The following is a 24,943-nucleotide window of genomic DNA, read 5'->3' on the forward strand; positions in this document are numbered from 1 at the left end:
TATACAAAAAGCGGAAGTTCAATGTCCCATATTGCAAAGGAAAAAACAGTTCATTTCAAGATATGGTCTTTTGAAATATACACAAATGCCATGAGCAAAGCATCATTGTTTTTCTGAACAGCATGGTTAATTAATAACTAGGATTTAGGGTAAGTCACTTATTTTCTTTGGAAGCTCAATTTTGTTATCAGTATAATAGGTGTAACAGTATCACATGTTGAGAGGCAGAGAGGCAGAGAGGGCACGCCTGTAATTCTAGCACTGTAGAGGTGGAAGCAAGAACATCAGATCAGGTCAGCCGTGGTTACACAGCCTGGGCTCTATGAGATCCATGTTTAAAAAAAAAAAAAAAAAAGCAAAACCTAGAAAATAATGACTACCTTACAACATAGATGACTCTCACTGGCATAATGGACCCTCTAAAGACAGTAACCCCATTATATGTCCCAGAGTCTTCTAGAATGTTTCATAGCCAAGTCTAGAGATAAAGTCTATGTGCCCTCCCCTTGATTCCAGAGAGACTCAACTATCTCAACACACAGAAGGTGGTAGATATGAGGCAGTATTAACTAAGGCTAAACCATAAAGTCTTGCTCTTTCACCTTGCTCTCAGGATAGTCCTCTCTTAGAAGGAGCCACCATGCTGTAGGGAAACCCAAGCAGCTCAGGAAAGATCCACATGCATGAGCAGTAAGCCTGAGTAAGCTGCACTGCTGTAGCTGAGCCACTCACCAAGAGCAGCACACACACTTGTCCACCATATCCCTTCCTGATCTGTCCATTCCAAAATGGGTAATTTGCTTTCTTCCCATCTGCATGTTCTCCTCATCTCCAAATATGTAAGGAACTTACCATGTTTAAAGAGCAGGCATGGTGGACACATCTGCAAACCTAGCCCTTGGGAAGTGGGAGAAAGGGATCAAGAAGTCCAATGCTAGCCTGGGCTACCCAGTGAGCTACAGAACAACCTGGGCTACAAACTGAGACCCTGCTTCACAAAACAACAAAGATTGGGAGCTGGAGAGATGGCTCAGTAGTTAAGCAAATATATTGCTTTTGTAAATTATGAAAGGTTAACGTCTCTAAAATATAAACTCTTACAAATGACCAAAAAAAAAAAAAAAAAAAAAAAAAAAAAAGAAAAAACATGTAAAAGCTCAAATCAACGAAGGTGAGAGGATAAGGGTATTACAAAGTTACTTTAAAAATTCAAAGTTAAGGAATACCAATGAGTGTCAGGTATGGTGGCCCATGCCTTTAATCCCAGCACTCATGAGGCAGAGGCATGAAGATCTCTGAGTTCAAGGCCAGCCTGGTCTACACAGTTGTTCCAGAACAGCCAGGGCTGTTACACAGAGAAACCCTATCTTGAAAAACGAAAGAGGAGGGTTGGAGATTTAGCTCAGTGCTAGAGCACTTGCTAGGTTTGATCCTCAGGTCGGCAGAGGCAAGGCAGAGGCGAGGAAGAACTAAATACATCAGTTTGCAAAATGACTGGCCCCAAGAGCCTTCAAAAAGTACCAGCTATTAGGACTTTTGTTTCTAGGTAAGATGAAATAAATATCCCTCACTCTGTCTATCCCATGAAGTACAGTTATAAAGCCTACCTGATCTAACCCACAAAGCAGAGTTATAAAATCTGTTGAGAATGTATGGTCCATTTGAAGATTGTGAATAACAAATAATAACAGATTATTAATTGGTTAAAGGCCTAGAATCTAAATAAAGAACTCATTAAAATGCTGAAAGTAGAAAGAAAGCCAGACTTAGCAGCTTGTAATCACATATCTGGAAAGTGGAGACAAGAAGATCACAAGTTCAAGACCATCTTTGGCTACATAGTAAGTTCAGGGCCAGCCTGGACTGCGTGAGACCCTTATCAAATACAACAAGAAGGAAATAACTAGAAAGTAAAAAGTTATATTATTATATTTGTGATAAAGTGATTTTCTACAATGACGTCAAGACAATTTAATGTGAAATAGCAGTATTTTAATATGTAATGCCAATTGTATATATAATCTATGTGTGCATATACATACATATATAAACAATCAGATGAACATAAATCTCTATCATATGCCAAAAGCAATTCAAAATGGTTCACAGACTTAAATGTGAGCTGAAACTATAGTCTTTTAGAACACAGGAGAAAATTGATATGACCTTGAGTTAGAAAGAAATCTTCATCATAGGATCAAAACCAGAAGTCCTATAAAGAAGTAGCTTACATGTCATCAAAATCACAAACATCAGAGCTTTGAACTATGCCATTAAGGCAATGTCAGGAAAAACAGCAGAGTAGGAACCTTTGAAACACCTTTTCCACAAAAGCATCAAGGAAATTGTCAGAATCAACTCTTACAATTGTAGAAAATAGTCAAAAGATTGCAGCAACCTGGGGAAGAGTTCTTAGGAAGAATAGCTGGATCTCTGCAAGAACAATGAGTTTGGTAGTGCTTTAATCTGCCCCACTTCCATCCTCACTCCTATTTCGGTGGTTATCCTTGAAAGCCTGTGATTTGAAATCAAAGGGAAAAAAAACACACACACACACAAAACACAAAAAACAGCAACAGGGCTACCAGTAGAGGGCGGGGGGGAAAAAGAGACAGCAGCCCCTTGGAAGTACTATTCCCAGAGAACTGTCATCACTTGGCCCATCTGGTGGCCTTCAGGAAATTCAAGGGACACTCTTTATTTGAGCAAACTCAAAGCAAGTGGTAACAGACTCTTTTTTCTAGGAACTTACGATGAAAATGTTCATAGGCAATTGTTGAATTTCACAGACACCTGAGGAAGTAAATAACAATTGGAGAAAACACCAGTTAATAAAAAGCTTAAGGCGGCAAAACTAGGGAATGAGATGTCCATATAAGGCTCTAAAAAATAGTCTAACATATGTCCATAGACATGTATAGACTATCCGCATACTTAGGTTTGTGCATGCTCAGGAAAAGATCTGAAAAAGCCATGTGGTGTTACTTTTGATTAATCATGTGCAAGCAAGAAATGGAAGCATTTCCATTTGAGATTGCAAAGTACGTGGCTAAGGTTGAAAATGTTCTTAGCATGCAAACAGAATCCCTCAGGAAACACTGGAAAAGTACTAGTTCTAGACACAATGTTCTAGACACAATGAAAATATTATACTAAGGGAGAGAGCACCGTATATTAATCATTTATATAAAATGCTCCAAATAGGTAAATCCATAGTGATGGCTACTTCCTTGGTGGCTGCCCAGGGTGGGAGTATAAACAAGGACTAATAGCACACTTTGAGGTGATGGAAATGTCCTAAAACTAGATTGTTGTTATGGTTGATGAATTCTGTACATTTACTAAAAATCACTGAATTGTGCACTTAAGGAATGAGTTTTATGGTATGCAGTAAATGCAAACTCAATAAAGTAGAAAAAAATGACCCAACTCTATGCTATAAAACCTTACTCTTTCCCAAATGTAATAATATAAATAGGACTGAGGTAAAATGATGGCAAGAAAGTAACTCTGGAATGCTAGAGTGAAAACCTCTAAAAATCTGTGTCCTAAAAGCAAAAAGAACATTGGGGGAAAATGTCAAAATCAATTTTGGAAGTAAATTAAATGCTTGCAATAAAACATGCAGCAGTGTTTCAAGAAAAAGGTAAAATTAGTAAGGTTTGTAGCATTTCAAGTTTCCATAATCCCATCTTTTTCTCTCCAGCTTCACAGTCCTAAGGGGGGAAAAAAAATCAACATTACTGCCATTATAGAAGCTGTAAACCAGCAGTGTAGCTGAACCCAGAGGAGCAGAACAGTTCTAGAGCATTATAAAAAACTCCATCTTCAGAGAATCTGTACTATTTCATGTGCTTGGTACCTGGAGGGAAAGCTACATTCTGAGGACTTGCCTGTCTTTGATATGACTGATCCCACACTGTAAGAATAGTCCATTCCTAGTGCATTTGTCAAAATTAATTGGTGGGGAGTGTATAACAGTACATCTGTCTGGGTTGCAATTAATAGTTGAGACTAACAAGGAGCCAGCAAAAAGATCCTGCAGAGGATCAAGACAGTGAACATTCCAGTATGGAGGGGACAGAGAACATGAGCCCCCACCCTTAGCTGAGGAGCTATTGGCAGTTAAGGGCTGTTAGGGGAGGGAGGGTCACTTTTCTTAAAGGGTGTGGCCCCTGGTGGGTTTACTATGCTCCAGTGGACAGTTCTCTACCAATGTTCATATGAGCAGCAGCAATTAGACTCAATAGGTTATTAAAAAATAAGAAGGCCCAGAGACAGGGAGAGTAAGATGTGGGGAAAGAGTACAGGAAGAACAGAGGGGAGTGAATGAGGGGCAAATATGATCAAAATATACTGCATACATGTATGAATTTCTCAAAGAATACATACAAATTTAGAAACTTAAAAGGAAAAACAGGCTTTGAAAAATTCAGATATGTTCCCAAGAATCTGAGGCAATGAACATATACAAAGCTTTGTGTACGCACAGGACAGCTGGGATCTGAGCTGACCCTAATATCTCACTCTGGGCTGACAGGAAGGCTTTGCGTGAGTAGAAGGTGAAGTCTAAGGAAGAGTTGTCAAGTGTTTGAGTACTGAAAGGGTGTTCCAAGCTACATACACATGGACCCTTAAGCAAAGGATGATAGACATTCTGGTTCAAGACATTTAAGGAAACTCTCTTCAATCATAGGGAATGACTTTATTGTTAAGGAAGTAGAGAGTAGATACAATTTTTAGAATTAAATACATAGAAAAATTACTAAACAGTGACATCAACAAATCCATGGAGTAGTGGTGATGGTGGATTGAATTTAAGAATCACTACATTATACTATTTAAAATTTCTAATTTTCAACAAAATACAGCATATCATAAAGAAAAAAGAAAGCATGGCCTATACACAGGAATAGAAAATAGAAGCATGTTTGCTAGGTTAACTAGACAAAATTTTAAAACAGTCATTCTAAGTTCCTTAAACAGCTGAAGGTAAAATTCAGACCATCTGATAAAATAGAAACTAAAAGTAAGCAGAGGTAACGAAAATAAGGACCCTAGTAGGAATTCTGGAGTTGCACGTAAAGTAACCACATGAACCCTTCACTAACAGAACTTAACAGATTTGAACTGGCAGAAGAAAGACTCTACAAACTTGAAGATAACCCCACTATCTACTCAGAGGACAACAATCCAGTCTGGGAAGGAAAAACAAGTAAGGACAAGGAAAAATTAACAGCCTCAGAGGCCGAAGCAGATGATTAACCCTCTCAGATAGCACATACTGATCACAGGAGTCTCAGAAGTTGAAAAGGTGGTAGAAAAAACATTTCAAGAAAGCAACAAATGGTGTAACATCACCAAATTGATGAAAAACATTAATCTATACATCAAAGCAGTTCAACAGAATCAAAGTAGAATAAACTCAAAGAGATTTACACCTAGATACACACATCCAAACTGCTAAAGGGGAATGTGAAGAGTAAGTATTTTTGTACATAGGCATATGTACATGTGTATGTTTGAGGGCAGTATGCATGTGTTAGGGGGTTGCACATACAAATAAGTGAGCATACATGTATAGGACACAAGACAATCTCATTGTTCCTCAGGACCATCCACTTTGCTTTTTGAGATAGGATCTCTCACTGACCTCAAGCTTCTCTAGAAGGCTAGTCTGGCTAGGCAGTAAGGCTCAGAGATCCACCTACCTTTGCTTCTCCAGCCCTGGAACTGCAAACATGAGTCACTATGCTCAGCTTTTTTCTGTGGGTTCTGGGGTTTGAACTCAAAATTTTCGTTTTTACATGGCAAGCATTTTATTGACTAATCTATCTTTCCAGCCCAAGAATGAATCTTAAAACAGCAACTCAAGAGAAGAGACGCATCATGGAAAGGGATCCAAGTAAAACTAACAACTGACTTATCAGATACCACAATTCATTACCAGAAGACCTGCCCTACAATAAAAAAAAAAAAAAACATTTAGGTCAAAATAAATAAATAGTGCATAGTAACTCAGATACACAGAGAGAAAAACCACTCATAAATTGGACTATATAGGTAAACATAAAACATGATATAAGTGTCATTTCCTTTGTAACTATTTTTCATCCTGTCTGATATAAAGCAGTAATTATAAAACTGCTAATGTACTTGAAAATCTATACAGATGTAATCTGTATAATAATAGTACAAGTAAAGAGAACAGAAACACACCACATTTTAGATATGGTTAAAATTAAGTTGCCATTAAAGGAAGCAAAGTATTGCTAATTGTAGACAATATGATAGCATACATAAACAATTCCAAAAATTCTACCAGGGATAAACACCTTCAGCAAAGTGGCCATATACAAGATTAACTTGAAAGAAATCAGCATGCTTCATATATACAAACAATAAACAGGTGGAGAGAGAAATCAAGGAAACAATACCCTTCATAATAGCTCTAAATAATATAAAATATCTTGGTGTAATTAGAACCAAGCAAGTGAAAGACCTGTAAGACAAGAGCTTGAAGTCTTTGAATGTGGTGAGACTTTATTTGTAAAATGTGATTTTATTCGTATATTAATAAAGTTGCCTTGGGGTCAGAGTAAGCCAGAGCAGAAGCTGGGCGGTGGTGGTGCACGCCTTTAATCCCAGCACTTGGGAGGCAGAGCTAGGCAGATCTCTGTGTGTTCAAGGATACAGCCAGCATGGAGACACATGCCTTTAATCTCAATACCAACCATAGAAGACCTGGAGGTCTATACAGACAGGCAGTGATGAGGAGGTCATGTGGCTGGGTTTACAACCAATGAGAAAAGAGAACAGAAAGTCTATAAAAAAGAAAAAACACACAGAAGTAAGTCTCTTGCGGAGAGGAAAGACAGCAGCAGCAGGGAAGGGTAAGGTTTTCAGCTCTCAGCTATTGCTCTGACCTCTTGGCTTTTAACTCTGCAATTGGCTGTGTTTCTTATTTAACAAGACAGTTACATCTACATTTGAAAAAAGAAACTGTAGAAGATTTCAGAAGATGGAAAGATCTCCCATGCTCATGGATAGGTAGGATTAACATAGTAAAAATGGTCATCTTCCAAAACCAATCCACAGATTCAACACAATCCCCATTAAAATCCCAATACAATTCTTTAAAGACCTTGAAAGAATAATACTCAACTTCATATGGAAAAACAAAAAACCCCAGGATAGCTAAAACAACACTGTACAATAAAAGGAACCTCTGGAGGTATCACCATCCCTGATTTCAAGCTCAACTACAGAGCTGCAGTCATAAAAACCACATGGTCTTGGCCTAAAAATAGACATGTGGATCAATGTAATCAAATCGAAGGCCTGGGTGTAAATTCACATACCTATGGACACCTGATTTTTGACAAAGAAGCCAAAACTATACAATGGGAAAAAGACAGCATCCTCAACAAATGGTGCTGGTCTAACTGGATGTTGGCATGTAGAAGAATGCAAATAGATCCATATCTACCACCCTGCACAAAACTCAAGCCCAAGTGGATCAAAGTCCTCAACATAAAACCAGATACACTGAACATAATAGAAGAAAAATTGGGAAATAGCTTTAAACACTTTGGTACAGGAGACAACTTCCTGAATAGGACACCAATAGCACAGACACTAAGATCAACATTATAATTAATAAATGAGACCTCATGAAACTGAAAAGTTTCTGTAAGGCAAAAGTATACCATCAATAGAACAAAATGGCCACCTACAGAATGGGAAAGATCTTCACCAAGCCCACATCTGACAGAGGGCTAATTTCCAAACTATATAAAAAACTCAAGAAACTAGACAACAAAACACCAATTCTAATTAATTAAAAATGGGGTACAGATCTAAACAGAATTCTCACCAGAGCAAACTCATATGTCTGAGAAACAAATAAATCTTCAACATCCTTAGCCATCAGGGAAATGCAAGTTAAAATGACTCTGAGATTCCATCTTACACTAGTCAGAATGCCTAAGATTAAAAACACAAGTGACAGCTCATGCTGGTGAGAATGTGGAGCAAGGGAAATACTCCTCCACTGCTGGTGGGAGTGAAAACTTATATAGCTTCTATGGAAATCAATATGGTGGTTCCATAGAAAGTTAGGAATCAATCTACCTTAAGACCCAGCTATACTACTCTTAGGCATAGACCCAAGGGACACTCCACTATACCACAAGGACACTTGCTCAACTATGTTCATAGCAGCTTTATTTGTAATAGCCAGAAACTGGAAACAATCTAGATGTCCCTGAACTGAAGAATGGATAAAGAAAATGTGGTACATTTACACAATGCAGTATTACTCGGCTGTTAAAACAATATCAGGAAATTTGTAGGCAAATGGATGGAACTAGAAAAAAATCATCTTGAGCGAGGTAACCCAGACCCAGAAAGACAAACATGGCATGTACTCACTCATAAGTGGATATTAGCCATAAAGAAAAGGATAACCATGCTAAAATCCACAGACCCAAAGAAATTAAGTAACAAGAAGGGCTCCAGGGGGGATGCTTGGATCTCTCTGGGAAGGGGAAATAGATTTCCAGGGTGGAAGTGGGGTGGGTGAGGATGGGAACAGGAGTGATTGGGTGGGGAGAACGTGGGAGAGTGTACTGGAAGAGATGACTGGAAAAGAGGGCATTTTGAGGTGAAGTAGAAATCTAGTGTAATGGAAACTCCTAGGAATCTACAAGGGTGACCCCAGCTAAGACTCCTAGCAATAGGGGATACATAGTCTGAACTGGCCATCTCCTATTACCAGGCAAGACTTTCAGTGAAGGGACTGGGATACCACCAACTCAGCCACATAACCTTCAATCTACAATTTGTTCTGCCCACAAGATATGCTAGGGTAAAGGTGGCACAGGAATTGTGGGAATGGCCAACCAATGACTGGTCTAACCTGACATGCCACAAGAGTGAGCCCACACTTAAAACTGCCTGGAGCATCAGGGCCCAGAGGCTAGACAGCTCAGAGACCTAGGATAGAGCCAAACAGCACTGGCAAAAAAACAAAAATAAAAAGAAAGAAAGAAATATGTCAATGTAATAACATCTAACGATATTCTGCCATACTCATAGATTGGTGCCTGGCCCAATTGTCATCAGAGAGGAGTCACCCAGCAACTGATGGAAACAGATGCAGAGACCCACATCCAAACATTAGGTGGAGCTCAGGGAATCCTGCAGAAGAGGAGGAAGAAGGATTATAGGAGCCAGAGGGGTCAAGGACATCACAAGAAAACCACAGAATCAACTAACCTGGGCTCCTAGGGGTTCACAGCGACTGAACTGACAACCAAGGAGTCTGCACAGGTCTGACCTAGGCCCTCTGCATATATGTTACAGTTGTGTAGCTTGGTCTACTTATGAGACTCCTAACAGTGGGAGCAGGGGCTCTCTGACTCTTGCCAGCTTTTAAGACCTTATTCGCCATACTGGGTTGCCTTGTACAGCCTTAATACATGAGGAGGTGCTTAGTCTTATTGAAACTTGATATGCCATGTTTGGCTGATATCCATGGGAGATCTGTCCATTTGTGAACAGAAACAGAGGAGTGGATGGGGGTAGCAGAGGGGAGGTGGGGGGGGGGGCTAGGAGGAGAGGAAATTTTGGTAGGGATGTAGAAAAACAAAACCATTAAAAAATTAAGTTGTCATTAATGCAAACTAATTTGTTTAATCTGTTAGTTGTAATCCTTAATTCCTAATGATATTCTTCTATTGTCATCAGAGAAGCATTGTCTAACAACTGATTGGAACAGACAACAGAGACCCACAGCCAAACACTAGCCAAAGCCAGGGGAACCCCATATAAGAAGGGGAGGAAGGACTGTAAGAACCAGAGGGGTTGAGGAAACCACAAGAACATGACCCACAGAATCAATTAAGCAGGGCTCACAAAGACTGAAATGATAAACAGGGACCCTATATGGGTCTGAGCGAGGTCCACTGCATATATGTTATGGTTGTATAGCTTTGTGTTCTTGTGGGACTACTAACAGTGGGAGTGGGGGCTGTCCCTGACTCCTTTGGCTGCTCTTGGGATCCTTTTCCTCCCACTGGAAAGCCTCACCCAGCCTTGATTTGAGAGGCCTCTCATAAGGCGCAAATAATTTCTGAAAAGAATGTGAATGTAAGTAAGTAGGAAAAAGGATGCTCCTTTGAGTAACTGGTGCTCAAGCATTCATAGGAAGAAAAGTCAATCTCATTCTAGATCTCATGTTATAAAAATACCAAGTCAAAATGGATTAGCAGTAAATATAAAATGTGTAGTTATAAAACAACAAGAAGAAAATACTAGGTCTTTTACATCAACGGTATTAGGAAGAGTTCTTAATTCTTACACATATTTATGTCTGCACATACAACTAATAAACTCAACAAGAGTTCAAAGCATTTTCTCTGAGGAGCAAGATCTATATAATGAAAGCTAGAAGATGCAGTTGAAAGAACTAAAGAAATCAAAAAACACAAATAGCAGGTAAGCACTCACGCTCATTTAGAAGACTTAATACAGTTTAGAAATCCTCACTAGCCTAAACTCTCTCTCAACACATTCAATTTACTCCCTACCAAACTATCAATGATTTGATTTTGTAGAAATAAAACATTCTACTTTAAAATATACATGGAATCTCAAGGGACCACCAAAATAGTCAAAACAATGTGAAAAAAATACCATAAGTATTACATATTATTACTTCCTGATTTTAAAACTTACTACAAAAATTAAGAGCATGCTACATTCCAGGAATGGTGGTGCACACCTTTAATCCCAGCACTCTGGAAGGACAGGCAGGAGGAACTCTGTGAGTTTGAGGCCAACCTGGTCTACAGAGTGAGTTATAGGACAGCCAAGGCTACACAGAGTAACCCTGCCTCAAAAGCAAAACAAAACAACATGCTACTGGCATAAAGCCAGACACATATATGACTAAAGAGCCCAGAAATAAACTCTCATCCATACGGTAAATGGTCTTTGAACAGAGCAGTAATATCATTCAGTACAGAAAGAATAGTCTTCAAAAAGTGGTCCTGGGAAAATTGAATAGCAACAAGTGACAGGATCCTTATCTTAAGCCATATGCAAAAATTAACTCAAAATGGATCAAAGACCTAAACAGTGCAAAAACTATAATAGCTCAGAAGATAACAGAAAGGAAATGCTTTTTTATATTGGATTTGGCAATGACTTCTTAGATGTGCTAACAGAAGCACATGATAAAGGAAGAAAAATGAAAAAAACACCATGCATTAAAGGATACTATGAAGAGTAAAAGGCAGAAACAGAACAAGAGAAAATATTTACAAATCATGTATCTGAGAAGCGATTCTAGATACTTGAATGGATATTTATTCATAGAAGATACATGGCCAAATAGCATATGAAAAATACATGATAGCACTTATTAGGGAAATGCAAATCAAAACTATAATGAGATACATCATGCTGTTTAAACTAGTGATTATCCAAAAAGAGAAAACCAAAAAAATAACATGTGTTCCTGAGAATTTAGAGAAATTGAAATTTTTGTACATTGCTGGTAGGAATACAAAATGACAGTCTATATAGAGAACAGTAGAGAGTGTCATCCAAAAATTAAACATAGAATTATTAAAAGATTCAGCAATTCCACCTCTGTGTATGTACACCAAGAACTAAAAGCAGATATCAAACATTTGTACACCAATGTTCACACCAGCATTATTCACAACAACTACAACATGGAAGTAATTTAAGTGTCCACTGATGAATGAATTAATTAAACAAAACAGTGTATATACACACACACACACATATACATATATATGTATATATATACATACATATACATACACAATGGAATATTATGCAGCCTTAAAAAGGAATGGAATTCTGACACATGCTACAATAAGAATCAGCGATGAAAACATTTATGCTAAGTAAAATAATCCAATCATAAAAGATAAATATTGCACGATTTTATTTACATGAGGTAGATAGAACATTCAAATTCACAAAAAGTAGAATGAAGGTTGCTAGAAGGCAGAGGGTATGAGGTAAGTTAAAGTAGCTTTTAATGTGTATAACTTAAAAAGCTCTAGAGATGGGTGGTGGTTATAGTTACAGAATATGTTACCACCACAGAAGCAAATACTCAAAAATGGTTAAAATAGTTTGATGTTATGTAAATGTTAGCACAATTAAAAACATACTGCTAAAAGAACGAAATGACAAGCTCCAGACTGTGAAAAAATATTTGTAAAGCACACATCCAGTGGAGGACTGTGTTTATAAAGAAATCTCAAAAGTCACTAGGGAGGAAAAGAAATCCAGTGGTAAAATGGCAAAGATGTAAACAGAAACTTTACAGGATATAATGATGGCAAAAAAGCACACAGAGAGATGCTCAGCATCATTAGCCATTAAGAAAAGGCACATTGAAACAACAGGGAGGCAACACTTCACACCTATCAGAACAATCACAATAAATACTGACAATACCAAATGCCGACAAAGATGTAGAGCAAGTCAACTCTCATACACCATTGGTGGGAATGCAAAATGGTACAGCCACTCTGGAAAATGGTTTGGCAGTTTCATATAAAGTTAAATGTGCACTTACCATATGACCCAGTAATCCCACTGCTAGATATTTACCTTAGAGAAATAAAAACTTATGTTCACACAAAAACCTGCACAAGAATGTTAATATCAATATCATTCATAAAGACCATAACCTGGAAAACCCAAATCCACTTCAATACATGAATGGATATGGAATATCCATACAATGAAATGGGACTCCACAAAAATGAATGAGTTATTGATAAAAACAACAACTTGAATGAATCTCAAAAGCATTATGTTGAGTGAAAGAAGCCAGCCTCACAAGGTTACACACTGCATGATTCCATTTATCTGACAGTCTCTAAAAGATAGAGCAGAAGTAATGGCGATAAGTGATGCCAGGAACTTGTGGGGAGCAATGGGAGTGACCCTAAAGGGATGGGCAGTATGAGCAGAGTTTGTCTGGGTGATGGAGCTGCTCCCTCTCTTGATTGTGGTGGCGGAGACATGAAATCTACAGGATTTTCAATTCACAGAATTGTACACCAAAAAAGGCCCCATGCAATTTTACTGTAGGTTCATTTTCAAATAAAATGCTAGTTAGAATTATTTATCACCATCATCAATAGTTATACTGACTAATGATATTCAGAATTATTTGTGCAATGGGATCTAAAATTCAGCATGGACAAATGTATGTCTGGTATAATAAAGCTATAGAAGTAAAAACAAACTAAATGTAAAATTTTGACATCTTCTACTAACTCCTCTCCTTAATATTTCATATCAGGACAATATGTTCTCTGTAGATAATTTCCTATAAACATTGTCATATAGTGAATATGGAATTAAATAAGTGCTCAACTTAGAAGTCCGGGACCCTAGTTTACATTCCTAAATCTAACACTGTAAGAAAACTCTCGACTTGCCTTTTGTGCCTAATTTTATCTTCCTCTTCATTGAGGTCATGTACTTGTCTGCACTTGTCTTTTTGTGGTATGCTGTGAAGGTTTAAAGTAAGGAGTTTCAAAGACAGGAAACAGAACAGAGACACCCCCCCCCCCACCCCAATAGCAGGTACTGCTCTGATTTCCATGTATTACCTCACTTAATTGTCCTGACAACTCAACATCACAGCTACTATTGATATGCTCATTTCACAGACAAAGAACTGAAGGACAGAGAGGTAACCTTATCAGCATTTCATAACTAGTAAGTGGGGGAGCCAGGTTTTTCCCAGGCAGTCTGCTTCCAGAGCCTATGTCCACATTCAGTCCGCCATGATGTCTCAGCACAGAAAGCTGTTCATTTGTTCCTTCCTCCCTTACCACTGACCTGGCACCTGTATAGCCTAGCTTTAACACACCATTCAATCACTCGCATGACTTGAACATATAGACCCAGTTCTGGCTTCTCTCCTCAGCTTCACTGCTTCATTCCTACATCAATATCTACATATGCTAATCCCGCCATCTTCACAAATTCAATCTGTTTAAATGAAATACACCATTTTTCTTCTGAATGTCCCCTAAAGACTGAATTTTACCCACTGTTAAGTTAGCCAGCTTTGAAATATCTGAGTTATCTCACCATATTCCTCTCCACTTCGTTCTCAGTCAATGACCCTCCTCCTTCATTCGCAGTCCACAGCTTTATCAATTCTTCTTGTCACATCACGTACAACTAATTCCACCTCTCCAGTTCCACTGTCATCACTCCAGTCTAGATGTTGATAACTCAATGACTTTAATGCCATTCTTTCTTTCCCCTCTCTAATTCTTCGTTGGCCAGCACATTAATCATTTTCAAATACAGCTTTTATCATCCGACTATATTCAAACACATGAACCAAACAAACTAACTCCATATACCTGTCTTATCAAATAAATAAGAGCCAAGAATTCTGAGCTACCCTTTCAAGCTGATCTCTTAAAATGCCCCCAATTAACAATGCTCACACCAATCCATCACTGCAACTGAAATGCTGTTCTCTCTCCTGTCTAACAGATAGGGTTAATAAAGTAAATCTTACCTCTTCTGAGGCCTTCTTCACTCACACCAATAAAACTCTGAACTTCGGTGGCACTGAGCCAGTATATCCGGCGTTACTGCTAAAGGGTACATGTATGCATCTCCAAGCCGACTACTACAAGACTAGGAACCATTCCTTAAACCTTCTCTGTGTACCTTCCACCATGCCAAGTAAAATTAGCTGCTAAATGAAGTCTTTCTGGCTAAGACACATACTGTTTATGTGTGTACTCTGCATTACTTTACAGTTCAGTCTAAAGACCCATCACAATCTCACTTTACTTCCCTTTCATGTGTCAGACGTCATTCTCTGCCACACTGTTTCTCTGCCACACTGAACTTCTCACTTTTCCCTGCTTACACCAGGTCCTTTCACAGGATGGCTCCTATCCATTCACTAGCTGTAATGTCCTTTTCCTTTTTTACATAAAAAAATAATGCCTGCTGCCCTGCTTTGTTAGGATCATACAAATGTCAACCTCTGACTCCCCCAACTAGATTTGGATGCCCTGTGTTCTATGGCACCTTGACATCTGTTTAAACCCTTTAGAACACTTCCAATGGTGTCATGCAATAACTCCACACATTTGTGTCACTCGTGGGACTCTCTATTTCTCACGAGTAGTAACATCTTGTCTTTCACTAATCCCCTATCTAATGCCCTGATGTTAAATCTTTCTTTCAGTTAAAGAACATTTCAGAGTCAGTGAGGATCCCATACCTTGGTAATAAAGAGCCTTAAGGAAGGAGTGACGATCAGTTCCCTGAAATAAAGACTTTTCAATTTCCATTTCTCGCCGGGTCAGCTGTTTGCTCTTTGAAAACCTCTGTGGCAGGCGAAGGATGCGCTGGCGCTCTGAGATCCTTTCTTCAATATCTTGAAGCCGTTTCTGTATTGCCTCGGGAGTTGCCCTCAGCTTTGTCCTCTGAAACCAGGGAAATTAGATGCTTTATATCAAAAAGCACAAAAGTAAATCTGAGACCTCATGTAAGAAAGAAGATGAGAAAGGCCCAGAAATTGGAAGTGTTTTTGTAAGTTTTAGTTAAGGGCTAGCCAACAACTCTCTTTCGTCAATGTTTCTATCTTAAAAACAAAAGAAGATTCAGACTCAACACTCAGTTTCACAAAAACTAAAAACATCAAGGTTCAAGGTTCTCAATGACAATATAAAGCAACCACCATGTTGGGGAGTTCGGCTGTTCCTGCTTGCAAAAGATCATCCCAGCAGGACTGGTTGATGGTTTACACGCCCTGGCATAGAGGCATAGGGTTGGGCATGAGCTTTTTCTCTAGGAGGAACTTGCAGCTATGGGAAAGGCCTCAGTAGTGTTGAGGAAGGCTTTCCAGGCACAGCTCACTGCAGGAGAAGTGTCCACGCTCCTGTAAGTAGCCCTTTACCAAGGCTCTGAAAGGGAAGCTCAATAGACTTGCTGGTTCTCTGGAGTGAACTTGGGCAGAACTGTGCCTTAGTTTATCAGTTTGTTGTTGGGATCTTGAGAAGAGGGGCAGATGTTGCTTGAAGTCTCCCTTACGGAAGGAATTTTATCAACACAGGCACACACACATACATAAATGAAAAGAAAAAGATCTTTTTAAGAAAACAGCTTTACCTTTTCACCTGAAACATGGCTTTTCCAGATCAATATTTCTGTTTCGTTGAGCCCTAGTTCCCTGAGTGAAGCAGTTTCCTGGTCTTTTTCATGTAGTGTCTGGAACTGGGACAAAGTCATTGTCCCAGCTGCTTCCTTCCCAAAGGGTTTGTACATAGTACCCGGGGCAAAGCTCTCTTTCTTAGAGACACATCTGCAAAACACAAAGGAGAGTAAGAACATCTGGTGGCTACAGTAACCACATAACAATTGTGATGGGCCTCCTATCATAACAGGTCCAGTGATGCGCATAGTCTAAGTCTCTCTTACATTCTTTTGCCACGGTGAAGCACCATGGCAACAAAATGGAATTCCATGAACAGCCCCCAATTATCCAGGACTAATAAATGACTAAATTAACAAAGTTTACTGAGTACCTGATATGCATTAGATGCTGTATTCTGTACTGAGATATAACAGTAAAAAAACAACAACAAAAATTAAGGGGCTAGAGATATGGTAAAACAATTAAAGCTTCTATTGCTCTTGTAGAGGGCCTGGGCCAGTTCCCAGCACCCACATGGCAGCTCACAACCATCTCTAACTTCAGTTCCAGATGATTGAAAACCCTCTGGCCTCTTCAGGCAGTGGCACACATATGGTTCACATAAATTCCCCCCACACCACTCACACACACAAAATAAATCTTCTATAAAAAATATCAAAAGAACTGTCACCTATATAAAGAATAGCAGAAGGGAGGCAACTAAATAGGAAATGACCATATGGTGATACTTTATTTGTACTGAAATGTGATTTTATTTGTATGTTAATAAAGTTGCCCTGAGGTCAGAGCAAGCCAGAGCAGAAGCTGGGCGGTGGTGGTGCACACCTTTAATCCCAGCACTTGGGAGGCAGAGCTAGGCAGATCTCTGTGAGTTCAAGGATATAGCCAGCATGGAGACACATGCCTTTAATCTCAATACCAACCATAGAAGACCTGGAGGTCTGTACAGACAGGCAGTGATGAGGAGGTCATGTGGTTGGGTTTACAACCAATGAGAAGGCAGAACAGAAAGTCTATATAAAAGACTACAGGAAGTAGCTTTCTTGCACAGAGGAAAGACAGAGCAGCAGTGAAGGGTAATGTTTCCAACTCTCAGCTATTGCTCTGACCTTTTGGCTTTTAACTCTGCAATTGGCTCTGTGTTTCTTATTTAACAAGATGGTTATATCTACATGACCATATAGAATTATAAATGCCATGTTAGGGGAAATACAGGGTGCTTTACTTGAACCAAGTACTCGGTCCAGGCTTAATAAGATCTAGGAAGCTTTCTACAAAAAGTCACAAAAGCAGAATCTGACCCATATAAAGAGGTCTTCCAAAGAAAGTGATTGTGTGAGAGTGGAGTACCACCATCAGGCTGTAAGAGGGATGTAAAACCTGCAGGTGAGGGTTACAAATCCATACTCACTCTTCAATGGAGACAGAGGTATCAAGTTGATGTTGAAGGAGGCTCTTCAGCTGCCTCTCACCTTCTGTTTCCAGCTCTTCCAGGACATGCTCCTCATTCTTCACACAGCTATTTATCCTGGAGCGGATGTAAAACACACACCACACACTTACAACCAAAAGCAAGGGGAAAGTAGAAGAGATGTGTAATCTGAATATATTCTCCTCACTTATATTACCTATCAGTGATTCATTTGATCAAAAGCATTTCTTCAGCATTCCACTACCCTGAGTATTCATTACACAAACATTTACTGAATGCCTATGTACACAACAGGCATTATGCTAGCTACTTGTCCTGGCTAGTTTTATGTCAAATAACATAAGCCAGAGTCACTTTGGAAGAGGGAACCTCAATTAAGAGAATGCTCCCATCAAATTGGCCTGTGGGCAAGCCTATAGTATACTTTCTTGATTAATAATTGATATGTGAGGGCCACACTAACTCTGCGTGGAGCTACCCCTGGGCTGATGGTCCTAACTGCTATTGAAAAAAAAAGCAGGCTGTAAGCAGCATTCCTTCATGGCCTCTGCATCAGCTCCTGCTTCCAGGTTCCTACCCAGTTTGAGCTCCTGCTCTGGCTTCCCTCAGCGATGGACCATGACCTGAGAGTTGTAAGCCAGAAGGAACCCTTTCCTCCCCAAAGTGCTTTTGGTCATAGCGCTCTGTCACGGCTATAGAAAACTTAACTAAGATGCTACTTGTGGAAGCTAAAGATATTCCAAGTGTAGTTTTGATCAAGGTATTTGTAGTATATTTAGGAGAAGGCATATATGCTCTTGTGCTGTGTACATGTGCCTACAAAGAGAAAGAATCTGAATAAATAATGATAGAGGAAGATGCCAAAATTAGTAAATGCTTGCAGAAGAAAGGGGTAGATGAGAGCTCAAATAGTAAAAAGAGTTCAGAAAGAGATTCTTAAATTGGTGTTTAAAAGACTGGGTGTGACAAAGAAAAGAAGTGGGGAGCCAAAATATGAAAAGACAGAAACACATAATTTATATTCAGGTTTTGAATAGCCTTAAATACATCAACTAAGGGATTCTGGACCAGGCCTGAGCATATTAGGTATTAGAAAACAATTTATCATGCCATTAGGTGCCAAAGAGTAAGCAGTGTTTTAGGCCATATGGATTGAAAGGTAACTAGAATAACTAGTTAAGAAACCACTGAGGGAAAAGGCAAGGAAGTTCCAGACCAGGAAAGTTATAGCAGAAATACAAAGGAGGGGTTAAATGAGAGAAGTCTTTTGGGGGATGATGTTAAGAAAGTAAAATACGTAAATAAATAAATAGATAGATAGATAGATAGATAGATAGATAGATAGATAGATATTAACATTCAAATTTCAAGCTGTTGGTACAGTTTGACAGAATGTTGGTCCCAATGAAGGAAAACAACTCCAGATGGAATAAATGTCTAGGAAAGGAAAAGGCAGTGTCGTTAATACCCACACTGACTTGACCAACTCTTACAACCTGAAATGCTGGCATCAAGTATACTTCCAAGACACTGAGTCTGGGGTACCAACAAAAATGGTTCGCTAAAAGGAAAGTGAATGATGACACATTCTTACAGGGGAGACAGTCTGACGGTGACCAAGAGAAATCTGAAGCTACCTGTGTACACAAGATCTGAAACCATTAGAAAGTCTGAAGGAAGAGCAGGAAATCTAAAGAGTGTCTTAACAACTCTTTAGCCCAGACACTACTGTGTAGAAATCAGATCATGGCTGTGAGGCAATTTCAAGTCAGTACCAAAAAATAACACAACCATTTAACCATGTAATAATAGAGTAGGAAAGAAACAAACACAAAAAGTGAGTTAAATCCATAAGAAAAATAAATATTACAGTACTTCTTACAAAACATATATTACATTTCTTACAAAATAATAGCAAAATATATTATAGAAAAATTACTATTTCGTACAAAACAGAAATTGTCTACTGGGATTTATAATAAAGTATAGGAAAATCCCTGTAATTATAGGATTTCTATAAAGACCTGGATCTATATTTTTAAAATTCTAAAATAACTTACTTTGGAACTAAGGCTTAAAAAAACTCATTAAGCCTTTCCATCTTTATGATTTAGAATCTCAAACAGTTATTGCTAAATTTAATTTCTAAAAATGAATACACATATCAATACACATGAATCTATAGAAAAATACTGTGTTAAGAAAAGCTTGCTTCAGAAAAAGAAAGACATTATGCTCCCATTTATATAAGGCTAAAAACCAGATGAAACTAGGAATATTTTGTTCAGGGATTAAGCTCATATGTGGAAAATAGATTAAGAAACAAAACAAAGGCAGGCGGTGGTGGCGCACACCTTTAATCCCAGGCGGACCTCTGTGAGTTAGAGGCCAGCCTGGGCTACCAAGTGAGTCCAGGAAAAGGACAAAGCTACACAGAGAAACCCTGTCTCGAAAAACAAAAACAAAAACAAAAAAAAAGAAAAGAAAAAAAAGAAACAAACAAACAAAACAAAAAGCAAAAAAGCAAGGGAGACGTAATTAGGGAAGAGCCGGGGGCTTTTTTAAGGTATGTATGTGAATGATGTCCTACCGTTTACACCTGCACAAATTTTATTTTTGATTGTTCTTTAAGCTATACATTAGATCCATCATTTTTCACGTATGAGTTATGTCATCACAGAATAATTAAAATGTGATTTTAATTAAGGCAGGGGAAATCAATAACTCAAAAAAATTCAGGAAACTAAGAAAGTAGAACGCATTCCTAAACATGTCAGTTGTGCCTCACTGTTCCTGAGTGAAGATTCTCCTGCAGAGTAAATACAAAACTAAAGTGGGTCCTTTCTGAAGGATTTCCGTCCTGTTGGTAACCGTGAAACTCTGGGTCTCAAGGTGGACCATCCGGGGTGCAAAGGGCCATTTACTACAGAACCGGTAGGGGAAACTGCCCAGAAGCAATACCTTTCTTCTTCCCAAACACATCGAGCCGGTTTCGTGGTGAATTTGGAAAAACAAAGTATCACTCTCTAACTTTAAGATCTGAAAACACGACCCTGTGTGGCGGGCCCACTAGGTCTTTAAAATCCAGACAATGTAAACGCCCACCCTTAGACCCGGGATGGTGAGCGCTAGGGAGGGCGGGCTAGGGAGGAGCTGGCTTGCAAGTCTGCAGAGCTAGGAATGTGATAGCCAAGGCAGCTCCGGAGGCCTCTGCCCCAGGGAGGCATTCCTATGGAAACCAGCCTGGCCCTGGCCCTTCCAGAGCTTCACCCAACAGACTAGTCAGGCTGGCCTTCCCTCCTCCCTTCTCCTTTGTCTTTTCGCTAGAGAGAACCCGCCCCTCGAGAAAGTGACACATCCCAAACAAAAGGAAAAGGCCATTTTCAAACAGTAAAAGATAAAAGTTGCCGCCGGCAACTCAGACATGCCCTTACCTCTTCATGTTTCCGCAGGCCCCTATCACTAACTTGGGCAAATAGGCCCCAGACCTCAACTCCCAGAAATCTATGCGGCAGACTCAACCGATGATGGAGGTGGAGCAAGGGACGCTGGGAATTGTAGTAGCACACAGAAAGCCTGTATTGGGTGACTGGTATAGTGTAAATTAAGAATTTCTAGTACAGGTTAAAAATAACACCCAAAATATAAACCTCATGTACCTAGGATTCACCTTTGGCTCCCTGACTCTTCCTCCGAGTATCAATAAATCCTAGATCTTCTCTAATCACCTTCGAATTTGTTCCTGTCAGCAAGGCTTCTCTTTCAAGGATTTATCTGCTGTTTCCAGTCAAGCCTACAGTCTGACCACATCACTTACACTAATGTTTTTCTCTTATCTGTAACAGATCATTCTGAGTTCCCTTAGTTCAAAGTCAGAATCATTATGTACCCAGGTGTGGGGATATTTTGTTTGTACTCTAACAAATAAAATTTGTCTGAACATAGAAGCCAGACAGTGGTGGCACACGCCTTTAATCCTAGCACTCAGGAGGGCCAAAGTTCAAAGTTCAAAGCCACCCTAGACTACACGAGATTAATCTAGTCTAAAAGAGAAACAGCCAGGCAGTGGTGGCACACACCTTTAATCCCAGTACTTGGGAGTCACAACCCTTTAATCTCAGCACTAGGAAGATTGAGGCAGGAAGTAATATGGCTGGGCAGAGAAAGGAAAATAAGGCAGGAGGAAACAGGAATTAGAGCCCTTTCAGCTGAGGACTCAGAGGCATCCAGTCGGAGGATTCTTGGAGACAGGATCTTCCCTTTCGTCTGAGGAGCTGGCGAGGTGAGAAGGGGCTGTGGCTTTTTCCTCTGATCTTTCAGTATTTACCCTGATATCTGGCTCCAGGTTTTTATTATAAGACCAATTAGGATTTGTGCAACACCCAAGCTTTTGAGTATCTTATTGATAAATACATTGAATCAAGAGTTAGATATAGCAGGGGCTGGAGAGAGATAGCACTTGTTTCTCTTTCAGAGAACCAGAGTTCAGTTCCCACACAGTGGCTCACAGATCCCGGTTCCAAGGATCTGATGCCTGTTTATGGGACACCAGGTACACACATGGTGCCCATATATAAATGCAGGCAGAACATGCATACACAGAACATATATTTTTTTTTAAAGCTCCATATAGAAAAGTGTTTAAAAACATTGGTTCTTGGGTTTAGGGATGTAGCTCAATCTGTAAAGTGCTGGCTTGGTATGTACAAGCCCCCAGTGTGTGGAATACTTGTTTGGCTAGACACCAAGTTCAAGGCAAGTCTAGACCACATAAGACCCATTTTCAAAAATAACAACATCAATAACAAAAACAATCAAAGCACGTGTTCTTAATGGCCAAAAGAAGGAAATGCAAATATTCCTAAACATATGTTAAGAAAGATGTTAATTTATAAGACAGAAATTTCAAGCTACATTACATAGTTCAAGGCCAGCCAGTTCTACAGACTTAGAGACACTCTAAAAAAATCAACAAAAACAAACAAAAACAAAATATAAAACAAAGTGCAGTGGCCCACCTGTACTCCTCCAAACTGTCAAGGCTATAAACAAAGGAGAATTCTGAGACTCTGTCACATTCATGAGGAAACAAGGGAAAGATGTAGGATTCTGAAACAGAAAGAGGACACTAGGCAAACATAAATAAACTTTCTATTTAATAAGGTTCATTAGCTGTGACAAATACACTGTATTGTGTAAGATGTTAACACTAAGTGAAACTGAGCGGAAATACGTGCAACAGTGGATATGAAGATTTTATGTAAAATCTATTCTAAAACTTACTATTTTTTGTAGTTCTTTTTTTCTTTATTATTATGTGTTTTAAAATTTATAAATCAGCCATGGGTTCCCCTGTCATCCCTCCTCCCGCCCCCAACCCCACCCTCCCCCCAGTTCCTCCCCTCCATTCCCATGTCCTCCAGGATCAAGGCACCCCTGGGAATTCATTTAAACCTGGTGGATTCAGTACAGGCAGGTCCTGTCACCTCCTTCCAGGCTGAGCATGTGTCCCTGTGTAAGCCCAAGGTTCCAAACAGCCAGCTCATGCACTAAGGACAGATCCTGGTCCCCACAGACTGGGTGCCTCCCAAGCAGATCAAGCTATTCAATTGTCTCACTTATCCAGAGGGCCTGATCCAGCTGGGGGCTCCACAGCCTTTGGTTCATAATTCATGTGCTTCCATTCGATTGGCTATTTGTCCCTGTGCTTTTTGCAATCTTGGATTCAACAATTCGCGCTCTTGCAGACCCTCCACTTTCTTGACAGTTGGACACCTGGAGCTCTACCTGGGGCCTGGCTGAGGATCTCTGCATCCACTTCCATCAGTTATAAAACTTACTATTTTTTAAAGGCACCCTTTTTTACTTACTACATAGGAAAGGATAAAGAAAAAAAGACAGTGCATTTGTTGACAGTCCGGTGAAACGGGTAGTCTCACACACTGCTGGTAGGAGGATAAATTGGTACAACCTCTGCAAAGAGCAACTTGATGTCATAGCTGAAATATCAGTGCCCATTTCCTTTAAAGCAGCAATTCAACACATCTGCAAATACTCTTCTCAACACAATAAATACTCATCCGTGTGCACTGCTGTTCAATGCTGTTTATAGCAGAATACTTGGGGGGGGCTTAAATATTTAAATATAGCCAATGAAATCCATGTAATAATGAAAAGATGGTAAACTTCTCTGGATTATTACTATCGTTAAAAAATATCTAGTAAAATAGCAAGTTTCAGAATACCATATAATACACTTACATTTGTGTAAAACATGGAATATGTATGTGCCTGAAATGCATGAAATATTTCTGTGAGAACATGACACCCTGTCATAAGTTCTTACATTTAGTTCTCCAATTAACAGAACTCAATAGTTGAAGGACAAGAACAGAAAGAAACAATACAACTAAATTCTTCATATATTTTGTCCCTAATGAAATTTTTATTGTTATGTTTTGTCCCTATTGAAACTTTTATTGTTATATTGAGAAAGGTTTTTGTATAAAGCTCAAATTGGCCATTACCTTGTGATCTTCTCACATGAGCCTCACAAATATTGGGGTTACAGGTGTGTGCCAAGCATGCCCTTATATCCTTTGAATATTTTGTTTGTTTGTAGAGACAGCGTTTCTCTGTGTGACAGCCTGGCAGTCCTGGAACTCTCTTTGTAGACAGGCTGTCTTCAAACTCGTGGAGATCCCCTGCCTCTGCCTCCCAAATGCTGGGATTAAAGGCCTGTGCCACCACTGCCCATGTCCTTTGAATTTTTAACTGTATGACTGTCTCACCTAGTGTGACTGGTTTTGTGTGTCAACTTGATACAAGCTAGAGTCATCAGAGAGGAAGGAGCCTCAGCTGAGGAAATGCCTACTTGAGATCCAGCTGTAAGGCATTTTTCTCATTTAGTGATCAAAGGAGGAGAGTCCTGGATTGTACAAGATGTGCTGAGCAAGCCATGGGGAACAAGCCATGGAAAGCAAGCCTGTAAACAGCTCCCCTCCATGGCCTCTGCATTAGCTTCTGCCTCCCGGATCCTGCACTATTTGAATTCCTGTCCTGGCTTCCTTCAGTGATGAACAGCAATGCTGAAGTGTAAGCCCAATAAATGCTTTCCTCCCCAACATGCTTTTTGTTCAGGATGTTTCGTCACAGCACATCTAAGACACCTAATTGATTCTTTTTAAATTAAATAGAACCCTTCTTATCTCAGGAGCCAGGTGAGAAAAAATACCTTGTAGACTTTGGGGTTC

General features: G+C 39.4%; 1 protein-coding gene across 2 annotated transcripts in view; it reads right to left on the reverse strand.

Moving 5' to 3' along the window:
* Positions 1-21,173, reverse strand: part of Rbm41 (RNA binding motif protein 41) — a 55,291-nt gene extending 34,118 nt beyond the window's left edge. Inside the window, exons 1-5 of one of the 2 annotated variants that reach the window (XM_036175386.1) lie at positions 21,125-21,173; positions 17,670-17,786; positions 16,213-16,405; positions 15,323-15,527; positions 13,500-13,571 (exon numbers count right to left, since the gene is read on the reverse strand). In XM_036175386.1, the coding sequence (XP_036031279.1) occupies positions 13,500-13,571; positions 15,323-15,527; positions 16,213-16,405; positions 17,670-17,786; positions 21,125-21,132 (595 nt within the window). In that variant the 5' untranslated portion in view covers positions 21,133-21,173. The remainder of the gene's footprint in view (positions 1-13,499; positions 13,572-15,322; positions 15,528-16,212; positions 16,406-17,669; positions 17,787-21,124) is intronic. The other variant, XM_036175385.1, reaches the window with a different exon arrangement.
* Between the last annotated feature and the right edge of the window lie 3,770 nt (positions 21,174-24,943).

This window comes from Onychomys torridus, chromosome X (assembly GCF_903995425.1).
Source record: "Onychomys torridus chromosome X, mOncTor1.1, whole genome shotgun sequence".
In the NCBI taxonomy this organism is placed as follows: Eukaryota; Metazoa; Chordata; class Mammalia; order Rodentia; family Cricetidae; genus Onychomys; species Onychomys torridus.